Source organism: Alligator sinensis, unplaced genomic scaffold (genome assembly GCF_000455745.1).
Source record: "Alligator sinensis unplaced genomic scaffold, ASM45574v1 scaffold628_1, whole genome shotgun sequence".
NCBI classification, from domain to species: Eukaryota; Metazoa; Chordata; order Crocodylia; family Alligatoridae; genus Alligator; species Alligator sinensis.
In genome coordinates, this window is record NW_005841873.1 from 2483540 (window position 1) to 2496320 (window position 12781).

The window sequence follows — 12781 nt, forward strand, 5'->3', positions numbered from 1 at the left end:
TGTCATGACACACGACACTGACATTGACTTGGTCAGGGTGCCTGTTGTATTACAGTTGCTTTAATATATTGGTCTTGTAGAGGCCAGTGCCCAGAAAGCTAAGCGCACTGCTGCTTAGGGGTTGCAACATTACCCTGAATCTCCACAGCGCTGCACACTGAGGCCATGCCCCTAATCTAAACCCCAGTTCTGCTCCCACTGAATCCTTATATCAAGACCTGTGGCAAAGGAAGGAGAGAAAGTGGGTGTTTCTTCAGGGCTGGAGTATCCAGTAAGTCAGAATTAGCTTCTGAGTCTCTCCAGGGCTATTCTGAGCCTATTACAAGCTCCAGTCCAGAAGTGTGCCTAAATGAGCTCCCTAGCTTGTTGTTCACTCTAAAACCAGGAATCAAAGTCTGTTTTGGGCTGATCTTAGAAAGGCTGTAAAGGAAAATCTGACCACTCCTCACTGACCTGCCCATTGGGAATACTTTATTTTACAGTACTGAAAGTATCTCCAGTGCTCACAGATTAGTCCTAGGGGCACATGGCTCCCAAAAAAGATGAAAGATGTTGCCTTGCAATTGTGCATCCTCCAGTGTTTCATGACCTTTGCAAAAGAACTCTTGTCTTGCTCTATCCACTGTTTTATTAAAAATACATTATCACAACAGAGGAAAATAGCTGAGGGTCAAGAGAACCTGATCCTTTTATAACATTAACTACATCTAGTCAGGCAAGATGGACTTTTCAGGGTGCTGACACTGTCCGTCACAATGTAGAGACATTTTCCTTGCATTTAAGCTGATCTATACATTCCACTTAGACACTTCCCATCTCAGTAGCATTTCTGTTTTGTATTTAATTTGCTATATGGGAAAAAAGAAAGAAAGGAAACAAAACCAGATCTACTCCAGGGTAACGGAAATGTGGACAATTATGTAAACACTGGCAAAAGGGCATGAAAACAGATGGAACACTCTGGGAGGGTAAAAAAAAATCCAGTAAAAAATATATTGACAATAACATCATTATTAAACAGCAGTGGAGAATATGACAATATATTTATGCTCCTAACCTTTCTTATTTACTGTAACTGAGTTCTCCTTAAGAAGATACAAACTTGTTCAACTCCAAGGACTTTGGCAACAAGTGTGCGAGTTTGATTCCCTAAGTGCCCAGATTGCACAATATTAAAAATTACCCCAGATTTGCTGTTGGATTCTCTTTGCTCTATTTATTTGAATGTAATCACTTCCAAGTGTAGACTCAGCTAGCTTACAATACTGCCCAGCATTTAACTATTTGGATAATATCAGCTTTGACACATTTTTGCATCAATAAGTTAGAAATGTTTGATGTATTTCAAGTGAAATAAAAACACAGCTAGGATTGTCCAGTTATGATTACTATGCTCCATAAAGATGCTAACCTGTCTCACATTGGTGAGGATTTGTCTGTTCTGTGCAATTCATCTGTAAATCTGAATGATTCTCCTTGTAACTATTCCAAACAATATAAATATCAATATGCTAGAAATGCAGTCTAGTACTTTAGCAGTGGTGAGCTCTGATTCTCAGTGCCCTGACCTATTTCCTTCTGGCCTTCTACTTCAGGCATTGACCCCAGACTCAGGAGATCTAGCTTCAATTCCTGATTTTGCTGTCACCTCTCTTTGTGACCTTGATTACATCACTTAATCTATCGGTGCTTTAGTTACAGCTCTGTAGAACAGAGATATTCATAGTTCCCTTCTTTTGTCTAATTGGATGGCAAGTCCTTCAGACAGGGGCTGTCTTACTATGGATATGTACAACAACTAGTACAATTATACAAGACTTTGTGCTTCATTTCTATCCTTTGTAAAATGGCTATAATAATAGAAGAGTACTAGAATGATGACAATGTTCTATATTCTGATTCTGACTTCAGTGGAGTTTCACTAAATTCTTACCACATAACTAAGAGTAATATTTGACTAGTAGTTTTAACAGTATTAGCATGTCAGTGCTCCTAATGGTCGCAGGGATGGTGCTGGGATAGGAGAATTTCCCAGTACCAGCCCCGTGACTGCAGAGCTAGCACTGGGAGAGAAGAATCTCCAAACGCCAGCCCCACAACCACAGAGCTGGTGCTGGGAGATAAGGATGTCTCACTGCCAGCCCTGAGAGCATAGAGCTAGTGCTGGGAGATAAGGATCTCCAAGCCTGGGCCCCGTGACCGTGGGGCTTGGGCTGGGAGATAAGGATCTCCCAACCCCAGTCCCACGATTGCAGAGTGGGGGCTGGGAGCTCCCTGCTGCTGGGAGAGAGGGACATAGTCCCCACCCTGGCTCTGGTAGCAGAGCCTCCTAGAGCTCCATCTGGCTGCTCCAAGGGCCTGGTACAGGACCACAGGCAGTGGGAGCAGTCTGCTGATAGGAGCAGCAAATCTGCTCCCACATCCCTGCACATGTAGATTTGTGCCCAGGAGAGTTTACTCAGGAGTACTTTATTCTAGAGAAAACTGTAGTGGATTATTTGCACAAGTAGACATGCCCACTCATGAACACCGCGTGCCCCCAGAGGCTGGGGGGACACGGCAACTGCCCACAGGTGGCGGCAGCAGTGTCGGTGGTGGAGGTGTGGTGTCGGCAACTGGGGAGCTCCCGCAGGCAGCCATGGCAGTGCCAGCGGCAGGAGGGGGAGGTGGCAAGCGCCAACAGGTAGTTGGAGACCACCTGCAAATGCCACCAGCAGTGTCGGCAGCAGCGGGGGAGGGGGCGAGCAGCAACTGCCCACAGGCTCCACCGGCAGTGTCAGTGGCACTTTTGGCAGGGGGTGGACTGCCATGCTCAGGGGGTGCATGTGTACCTGCGTGTGCCTCCTATGCGTTGCCAATGTGCCCACTGTTTTGTAGGCAATGTATCGATGCCATCATATGTGAAGAATCTCTGTGCAAACTGCCAAGGATCACACTTCCTGGTAAGGCTCAATGACAAGGTTAGTGGGAAAACTCATTTGGCCAACACAGTCCTAGTTTTGCCAACTGGCATTCGACAAGTTCTGCTGAAACCATTCAGTAACACAAGTAGTTAGTAAAAAAGCCTATCCACAGGCTGCATATTTACACAGAAGAGAAAGCACAATCAGTAACACTTTGTACAAAGAAACTGTGTGATGGGAAACTCTAGATGAGGATATTCATTCTCAACTCTTCATCCTTGACTTTGCTCTAGCCTTCTCAAACAAGACCTAATTTGCCATTTAAGTGAGAAAATAGCAGCAGGGAGGATGTAGAAAGCATAGAGATACTACCCTATCAATCAGTAACTCAGAAGGTTTTCAAATCAGGTGGGTGGTTGAAATAAGCTCATATTTCTTGTGTTGTAACACCCCCCCCCCCCCACCACACACACACACCCTATATATCAGCTGATCTCCATCTTGAAACAGAGCCATTTATACTATGGGTGAAAACGACCTGTTATTTCACCTTCTAGCCTATACCCTAGTTGGCCATTAAAAGATGGTTCCACATACCATGTTCTCTAGTGCTTTATTTGCCTAAAGTAATGTCAAAAGGGTGAGAATTAAGTGCAGTGCACCATGATTCTCACTGACAATCATGTCTGTCTCATTTCATATTCTATTTCAGTTACAAAAACAAAGTAAAATGAAGACAAGCAATCAAGGTTTAAACAGCATTTCAGAAGTCAAGTTTCAGATTTTGCAATAAAGGTGAGATGGGCAGAATGAGCCCAGTTCTATCTCCTTCTAATGCATGAATGCAAGTGTGATGTTAGGGATGGTTGAATGTTGGAAACATATTTTATCCATACAAGTGGACACTTTTCTTTGTGCACAGTCTGGAGCTCTTATTCTTACCTTCAGGGGTACCACTTGCATCAAAATGGCAAAGTTGGTGAGGTGGTTACAAAGGCAGACGGAGTAGTTGAGGTCCCCACTCTCACGCACGCAGCCCTCATTAGACCAGACACCACTTCCATTGCTGCAAAGAACACAAACATTGAACAAGAACTCCTAATTAAATTAACTCTTTCTGACATCAATTGCACATTAATTCTGTTAAGTAGGAGACTTTTTTTTTAATAAACCTTTTGATTCTTAGTAGCTACAATAATATAAAAGACTAATTTAGTTCCATACCCAAGTGGTTTTCTTAACTAAGTCATCTTTATAAAATTTGATAAAACAAGCAGATGCAATAACAAAAGAAGTGGTTGCAATAAGAAATAAGGAAAGTTAGTTTGCATTTGAGTTACAAATTTAAAGATCATTGTAAATCAGAAAGACAAAACCCTGTGCAGCTATCAGTACAGGGAATGCTTTGTGTCACAACTGCTTTTCAATATACCTTTCAAACATTATAATACATCCAAAAGAAACACCACAAGAAAGAAGAGAACTGTCTAGAACTAACTGATTTGCATCTTATTTCCACTGAAATTCATGTGCTGCTGAAACTTAGCACAATAGAAGAATATTTAGTCTTCCACGCAAATTACCATCTCTAGGTAATTTGTGTACCCAACTGAACCTGCTTACCCAGGTAAGATAGAAATTGTATAGAAATACCTGAGCTAAGCATTAAACTAGCAAGCTAAAGAACCAGTAGCAGACTAACTATGGCTTAAGGCAGTTCATTATGGATTAATTTACCCAGTTTCTTGTAGTGCAGCACAGAGTAAACGCTCTGCTAATCCAAAGGATATAGTCCCAACACTAATTCTCTTGAATTCAATAAATGTAGCCATTGCCATTAGAAAGTTGAAGTCTATTACCTGCGATGCTGAAATTTTTTTCATAAATTTAAAAGAGGAAAAAAACCCCTCATAACTGAGATATTGCAAAATGGTAACTGATGGTTAATGTGGACTCGTTAATGGTGAGGATGGAAAATCACCATTAACTGTCCCAGATGAGTGTATTTCTAAGGCAGAATTATGAACTACTTGCAGAGCTCCTGGTGGCAAGTAGTTGTGTATAGTACAAGATACAAAGTGCCTCTTCCCACCGCCCTCGCTCACGTCAAATAGTTCCATTGATTTCAGTGGAATTGCCCACCTAGCAAAGTACAATTCAATGTTTGATACATGACAAATTAAGTTTGAAAAAAGGATTGAGCGCCAACAGCTACAGATCAAATTCAGCAGTCACTTATCTCACTTCAGTGGCACCATACCAACTTACCGCAGCACGTTTGGCCTGGCCACCGGAACTGTACTACTCCATACAAGCGGAAGACCTGCCTCACTGATGTCAGTTGACTCGCATGTAATAATTACTGTATACCCGTTGAAGATCTGGACTGAATTTGTCCCTAGTCTACAAATGCCAAATGACACATTGTATTGGACTAATCAGAGACATGGCAACAGAACGGACCTCAAAAGATCATCCATCTCCCTGCCCTGAAGCCATCTCTGACTGATGATTTTTTTAAAAAAATATATCCCAGTGATAAAGTTGTGTAACTTCCTAAGGTGGTTTGTTCCAGATTTTTTGTAATATTTAACCAAGGTTTTTTTGGCTGCACATTAAGCCAATTTATTCTTGTTATACTCCCAGTGGACTTGAGGACCAGTTGATCACCATACCCTTGTAACAAACCTTTGTAAATTATAAGGCATGTGCAGCTTCCCAGTCTTCTCTTTTTTACCAGAAGTCAATCCAAACTCGGTGCTTCCACTTTCTAAACATCTTATTCTTTTTGCTCCTCTCTGTCTACTTTCTTCTTAAACCATGGTGCTCACAACTGTACACAGTACTCCAGCTGAGACCCCCACCTCTGTTAAGTGTAAAGGAGCAATTACCCTTGTATGTCTTACATATGACACTGCTTGCGTATGACACTTAATACATCCCAGAATGTAACTCTGGTTTGTGAAAAAGACAAATATCATTTAAAACTCAAATCACTTTTCTGTGCACCAGAATCCCCAGAATTTTTTTCTACATCATTCCTGCCTAAACAGTAATTCCATATGAACTTCTGAATATTTGACTTGTTAAGTGTACTATTTTTCACTTGCTGACTTCAGATCATTTGTTCAGTTTATCTTGTCAATTTGAACTCTAATTCTGTCCTCTAAAGTGCCTGCAACCCCTCCCAGCTTGGTGCCATTGAGAGAGATTACAAGTAACTTTCATCTGTAATGTCACTGAAAATAATGAATACGACTTGGTCCAGGACAAACCCTTGAGAGACCTCACTTGCAGTGATTTCCCAGTTTGCCAGAGAAACGCTCTGCAACCATGGTATCTCAACTAGCTGTGCTCCCACTTCATTAAAATTTCATTTAAACCATCTTTCCTCAGTTTACTTCTGAGACAGTTACATGGGATAATGTCAAAAGTTTTGCTAAAGTCAAGATATATTTCATCTACTGTTTCTCCATTATTTGCTAGGCCACCTATCCCACCAAAGGAGGAAATTAGATTGTTTTGACATAATTTGTTCTTGACAAATCCATGTTGGCTGTTTTATCTCACTTTTATTACCCACTAGATGCTTGTAAATTGATTGTCAAATAATTTGTTCTAGTATCTTTCTGGATCAAAAAAAAAAAGCCTGGTTGTTGTATAATTCCCCAGGTCCTCCTTTCTCCCTTCATTTTGAAAAACAGGAACTATGCTTGCCCTTCTCCAGTCCTCTGGGAACTCTCCTCTCCCCCATGACTTCTCAAAGACATGTTAATGATTCAGAGACTGGCCGCTAATTACTCGTACGCTGGCAAAAAAGTGTATCTTGACATAAATAAAGCTCATTTTGGAAGGACAGGTTTTCATTATAGTCATTGGTCCTCAGGCAATGCCTCAAGTGGCCTTTCCCTAAAAGAACATGATATGGGAGTGCTGCCCCAAACCATATTAAATAAACTTCAATAAAGCATGTTTTTAATTTATTACAATTTATGAATAATCGTAACACGAAATGAGTACAGACATCTGGGACAGCTCAACATATTACAATGAAACTTTAATAAAACAAGCATGTTGATTCTGTCCATACAAAATTTGGATAGGAGAGATCCCAAAATCGCATCAAGTATTGCTACTGTTTCAGTTTCAAAAATGTTCATCCCTGCTAAATTCTCATAAATTCTGTTTGTATTGTTGCACAATTCGCTCAGAAACTCATCACGTTTGGAAAAACCAAACACATAAAACATACTATACATAGCTATCTAAAGCTACCAGAAAAATAACCACCATTTATGGGTAATTGCTATTTACTTGCTGTAACATAAACTGAACATGTAAATACGTGTGAAGATGTAAAAATGTATGTACGCTGTCACCCTGTGGGAGCTTACTTCATCAATAAATATATATCAGGCATAACTCGCTGCTTTAAAAGGGGTCTCATTTTGATCTCGTTTATACTGGAGTGAATCAGGCACAACTCCAGTGAAAACAATGACTTTGGTGGAGCTATGCCGAATGACAACATCCAAGTTTCTGGCCGAATGGGTAATACTATCATAAAACCCTCAGAAATATGAACAGAATCAGCCCTCATAGGTTGGTTTCATCCCAAAACTGTTGATTCTCTCAATAATCTGCTTTATCCAGAGATCATCAAATAAAATGAGAAATGCCATGCCTATAGTAAAAGATGACTTTGAAGCCATTTTTGGTATACATCCTGTGGTTTCATTACTTTAACAAATCCTATGAATATAGGGAACAAAGGGAATATCTGTCAAGTAGGCCACAGAGAAACTGTCAAATTTGTCATAAATAATTAGTTTAAGCAGATCACAGTAAAGATGTTCAGAATTACAACACATACCTATAGTCCAGAAATGCGCAGTAAAGGTAAACTTTGTTGCTTTTATTCACTGCTTGATTATATTGCCAGGGAGTCTGAAAGAAGAGAAATAGAAATTATAAGGGAGAAAAAGCTAATAATAAATGTAAACATTAAAAGGGCCGAATTCTGCCCTCTGTTTAACTAGTGTCAATTTTCATTATTTCACTGCCTTCGGTAGAATTAATCCAGATTAACAGAGTGTAACTGAAAGCAGATTTTGTCCAACAGTATTTTATTCCTGGTGCTCTGTGCTCAAACCCCAGCTGTGAAAAGCCTTCAGTTTTAATTTAAATGTTAAATCTGAATGTTACACATTGTGAGTTCCACACACTGAATTTTACATAGAGTGAGCTGACCCATTTGCTGAAATCCTCGTCCTATTTAAGACAATAACAAAGCTCTAATAGACCCACTGTGCACAAAGTTAAACATGCTTGTCATCCACCCAAAAAAGCCATAAAATGTTATGGTGAATATCAGTGAAAGTCATGTATTGCAAGGATTAGTAGGCATTTAATTTGCAGAATGGTGATTATTATTAAACATATAATAAAAACCAGTTTCCAAGGTTTGGTTTTAAGAGTTTGGCATTTAGGTAGCACTCTAGCACTTCTCCAAACTGATTACTTGCTGATTCAACCTTCTCCATTCAGAAGGACTTTTCCACTACGTTACACCGATTTTATGCCAGCTTAACTCCACTCACATAGTCATAGACTGGAGAATCGGGCACAAAATCTGCTACAATCTGCTTTCAAAGGCCTTTTCCATCTTAAATTCACTGCCCCATTCATGACGTACAGCATCGCAGTACTGAATTAGATCCCACCCTCAAGTTACCTTTAGGACTTGTCACATAAGCAAGTTAGTGATAAACTAATAGTGGTCCGATCATTACCGCACCAGGCCGGCGCTGCTCTCAAACCACAAGATAAGCAAGCACTGCTCTCCTGGTTTTGCACTTAAAAGGAACTTTACAGAGGTCTGAAAATCAAGTGCATACAAGACATTTCTGATGCAGCTTTCCCTCTTCACGGCTACAAGAAGTGTCAGGCACAAGGCAACACAGATACCCCCGAACCAGTTGATAACAAAGAACTTCCTATCTTGTCCAGGAGGCTCGCTGTTGAATTTCAACATACTTCTAGGGTTTACAGCCTCCAAATATCTATCCAACTGATAAGGGCATTTACTAACTGTTCTTGACTCGCCTCTCTAGATAATTTTAATGGAACTTTCTGTTCTGCTTGTCAGACGCGCACTGTGCTGCACAGTTATTTGATGGGTGCTACGTACAATCATTTCTCTACATCTTCATCTTAAAAATGAGTAACAAAGCTGGCAAAGAACCTGGGGTGGGGGGAAGCATCATCTCATTCCCCCTTGCCTTCCTAAAGAAGCAATAATTCTACAGAATCTTCTCACGCGCTATCCAAATGCCCCTTTTTCTCCATCAGGGGATCTCTCAAGTGCTAAAGCCTCAACGGTGTCAGGATCAAGCTTGGTGCAAAGCTTTGGTAACACAGCTCTCTGCTTTCACCACTCTGGCTCTCTTCCTCTGGGAGTGGTCAAGAGTCAAGCTGAGCCCAAACAGGTCAAACCAGTGAGTAGGGAGTGCACGTCTGTAATGAGAACCAGTACGGTTTGCAAAACTGAACCCAGAGCTGGAAATTAAGTGGGTGTATTTTCTAATGCTGGCCTCATGCTATCCCTTGGACAAGTTGCATTATTACCCACCTGTAAATGTAATAATATAATCACCATCCTCACAGTGATTAACTAATTATCCGGACAGTGTTTCAAACACTCATAGAACTATATAAATGCCGGGGACTGTTAGTAATGGCTCTCAAGAGGCCACTATGACAGCATGACATGTCAGAAAATGGTGCAATCTAACCCCTACACCCACTGTGCCACTTTCTTTCATGGGGCGAAGCAGGGAGTATGACTGCAGAAGAGCCAATGTGGTTGATTAATCACAGCTAAAGATCCCTTTCTTGTTTTCTGGTGTATATTAAGATCCTGACACTGCTGCCTACCCACAGGGTCTGGTTCATAACTTGCATATTTTGCAGATTAATCCTAATTGTCACATTTCTTTTAGAAGGACCTATCGCCACACAAATACTCCAACGATACCGTTCCTAAACCTTCCATATTGTGAACCGCTTCCCTTCTAACAGCCTTGCTTCCAGTACTTGGATCCTGAACTATTTCTGCAGACTAAAAGAGTTAGGGAACTGCAGAAGACTAATGGGCCAGAACCAGCAGCTTGAAAACTGCTTTCTGTGACTTTGTATAGTCTTGAGTTTCCTTGGGAGAGTTTATTTCACTCCACCAGCAGCCAGGGCATAGAGCAGAACCTAAGCTAATGTTCTGGCCATTATGTGTATTATATTGTGTCCATCATGCCTATTGCTCTCTTGAAGAAGGGAACTGAAAGAAATCTTAGAGTGGTTCCTATGACAAATCATTTCACTCGTATGACAGGGAGAGACAGGAAGGCTTAAAAATAAAAGATTTCCTATAGAGACAGTAACAGTCATCCTGCGTTTGCAAGATAGTACTAGCTAAGTCTTAATTCTTAATTGACTAAAGGGAAAGGACTCTTGAGGGTCATTGCTTCAGTTGTATATTGTAGTTAATAAGATACAGTGCTTCAATTGTGTATTTTAGTTAAGCATTTTGCACAAATAAAACCCAAATGTGCCTCCCTCTGGAAAATGAATAAGCAAACGATTGTCTCTCCTGTCAAAGCAAATTTAGCTTTAAACCTAAATATAACAAACTTCAAAGCAGCAGACTAAGTGAGGCCACATGATGTCTAACCTACCATAGTCTATATTGCTACCTACATGTGTGCATATATGGAGAGAGAGAGAGAGAGAGAGAGAGAACAGATACACAAATCCATTTGTCGATGTGTCTATGCAAAGGTGTCACTTTACTTGGGTTCTGAGTCTGTCCAATATTTTTGTGTGTATAACAATAACAAATAGCAGGACGTTCTTTCTAGACCCTCTGCAGGGTCAATCTAGACTTATTACCTAATTCTTGAATATTGTCTTAATTTTGTCACTGTGCTTTTAATTCTTGTCCTAGTTTTTAACTATTTTAGCTTACGTAAAACGGTACATTCCTAGCAAAGACCAAAAAAAACACATATAAAAAGAAAAATAAAACCTGTATGCAACCTGTGACTTTACTGGAACAACTTCAGCCAAGTATCTCACCCAGGCCACATCTTCATGAGACGCTGACTGCGCAGTCCTTTAGGACTTGCATGTTCAAGTACTAAATGACCGCGCAGTAACCAGCGTCACTGTGCAGTAGTGTCCCCACATAGCTTCCTGGGGACTCTGACTGCACAGTAGCTCGTTACTACTGTGCAGAAGCGTCATGTCATGGTTCATGCCCTGTGATGCTACTGCACAGCACTAATGAGCTACTGCGCCGTAGTAACGAGCTACTGTGCAGCAAGCATCTCGTAGACGCGGTCTCAATGTCATTATCCTTTAAGAATGTTACATAGACTTAGGCATAACTGAACAGCGGTGATCTCAGTTATGGGCCCAGTTGTGGTGCATTTACTCTTGGGGGTGATTATCTTAATCTGCCAGCAGTCCTTCTGATATGAGTGGCACTATTTGACAAAACAGATACTGGGCACCCCTGAATAAGGGTAACGTAATCTAGTTGTTTCTGAGTTGTTAACAATAACGCCACCCTCTGTAAAACACTCACAAATCTGTGGACTTAATTAAGACTCTACCACACTACTTAATCATTAAAATAGAAATCTCTCCAGTGTAAGAAATTGCCTACAATGGGGAAAAAATTCTCATTGATCTCTGATAGCTCACCATCAGGAAAAGTTAATACCCACTGATGTAGGAAAAACAAATTGACTTGTGTTTCAATACCATTTTTTTAAGTATAACTGAGTTTGATGGCTCTTATGTAACCTAGATCCTGTAACTTTACTAATATTGATTTAATGACATTGATACCAGATGATTTCATATACAAGCAGGTTTTTACATTAACAGATTATGTTACTTGAGTGTTTATAAAATCTCAGGAAAAAAGTTTATGCAGATCTCCCTGGCTTGGAGAGAGCAAGCACGCTGCTATACAAGAAATGTTGCATGACAAATAGATCCAAAGAGGTGATACTTCCCCTCTATCGGGCGCTGGTCAGACCGCAGTTGGAGTACTGCGTGCAATTCTGGGCACCGCACTTCAAGAGGGATGTGGATAACCTGGAGAGGGTCCAGAGAAGGGCCACTCGTATGGTTAAGGGCTTGCAGACCAAGCCCTATGAGGAGAGACGAGAGAACCTGGACCTTTTCAGCCTCCGCAAGAGAAGGTTGAGAGGCGACCTTGTGGCTGCCTATAAGTTCATCACGTGGGCACAGAAGGGAATTGGTGAGGTTTTATTCACCAAGGCACCCCCGGGGGTAACAAGAAGTAATGGCCACAAGCTAGCAGAGAGCAGATTTAGACTGGACATTAGGAAGAACTTCTTCACAGTTCGAGTGGCCAAGGTCTGGAACGGGCTCCCAAGGGAGGTGGTGCTCTCCCCTACCCTGGGGGTCTTCAAGAGGAGGTTAGATAGGCATCTAGCTGGGGTCATCTAAACCCAGCCCTCTTTCCTGCCTATGCAGGGGGCCGGACTCGATGATCTATTGAGGTCCCTTCCGACCCTAACATCTATGAATCTATGAATCTATGAAATTTAAATTATAGAAAGAGACAGCTTCTGAGACTGATTCATGTTGTGCCTGGGTTTTTTGGATCTTGGGACATGGTGGACAATTAAGTGACCATTCCATAAATGCTTCTGCGTATTAATTTATGGGGAAATGTTAGTGTGGCAGAGCACAGGGTGTCTCTGCCACTTTAAGGGCCTGGAGCTGGCAGCCTCCAGGTGTCTGATTAGGGCAGCCATTTTGAGGCCTAGGCTGCCTATATAAACAAG

At 41.2% G+C, this 12781-nt stretch overlaps 1 protein-coding gene across 4 annotated transcripts in view; it reads right to left on the reverse strand.

Moving 5' to 3' along the window:
* ADGRD1 (adhesion G protein-coupled receptor D1) overlaps positions 1–12781 on the reverse strand; it is a 247145-nt gene that overhangs the window by 109820 nt on the left and 124544 nt on the right. For all 4 annotated transcript variants that reach the window (XM_025195694.1, XM_025195696.1, XM_025195701.1 and 1 more), the window contains 2 exons: positions 7777–7850; positions 3846–3969 (listed from right to left, as the gene is read on the reverse strand). In XM_025195694.1, coding sequence (XP_025051479.1) covers positions 3846–3969; positions 7777–7850 — 198 coding nt within the window. The remainder of the gene's footprint in view (positions 1–3845; positions 3970–7776; positions 7851–12781) is intronic.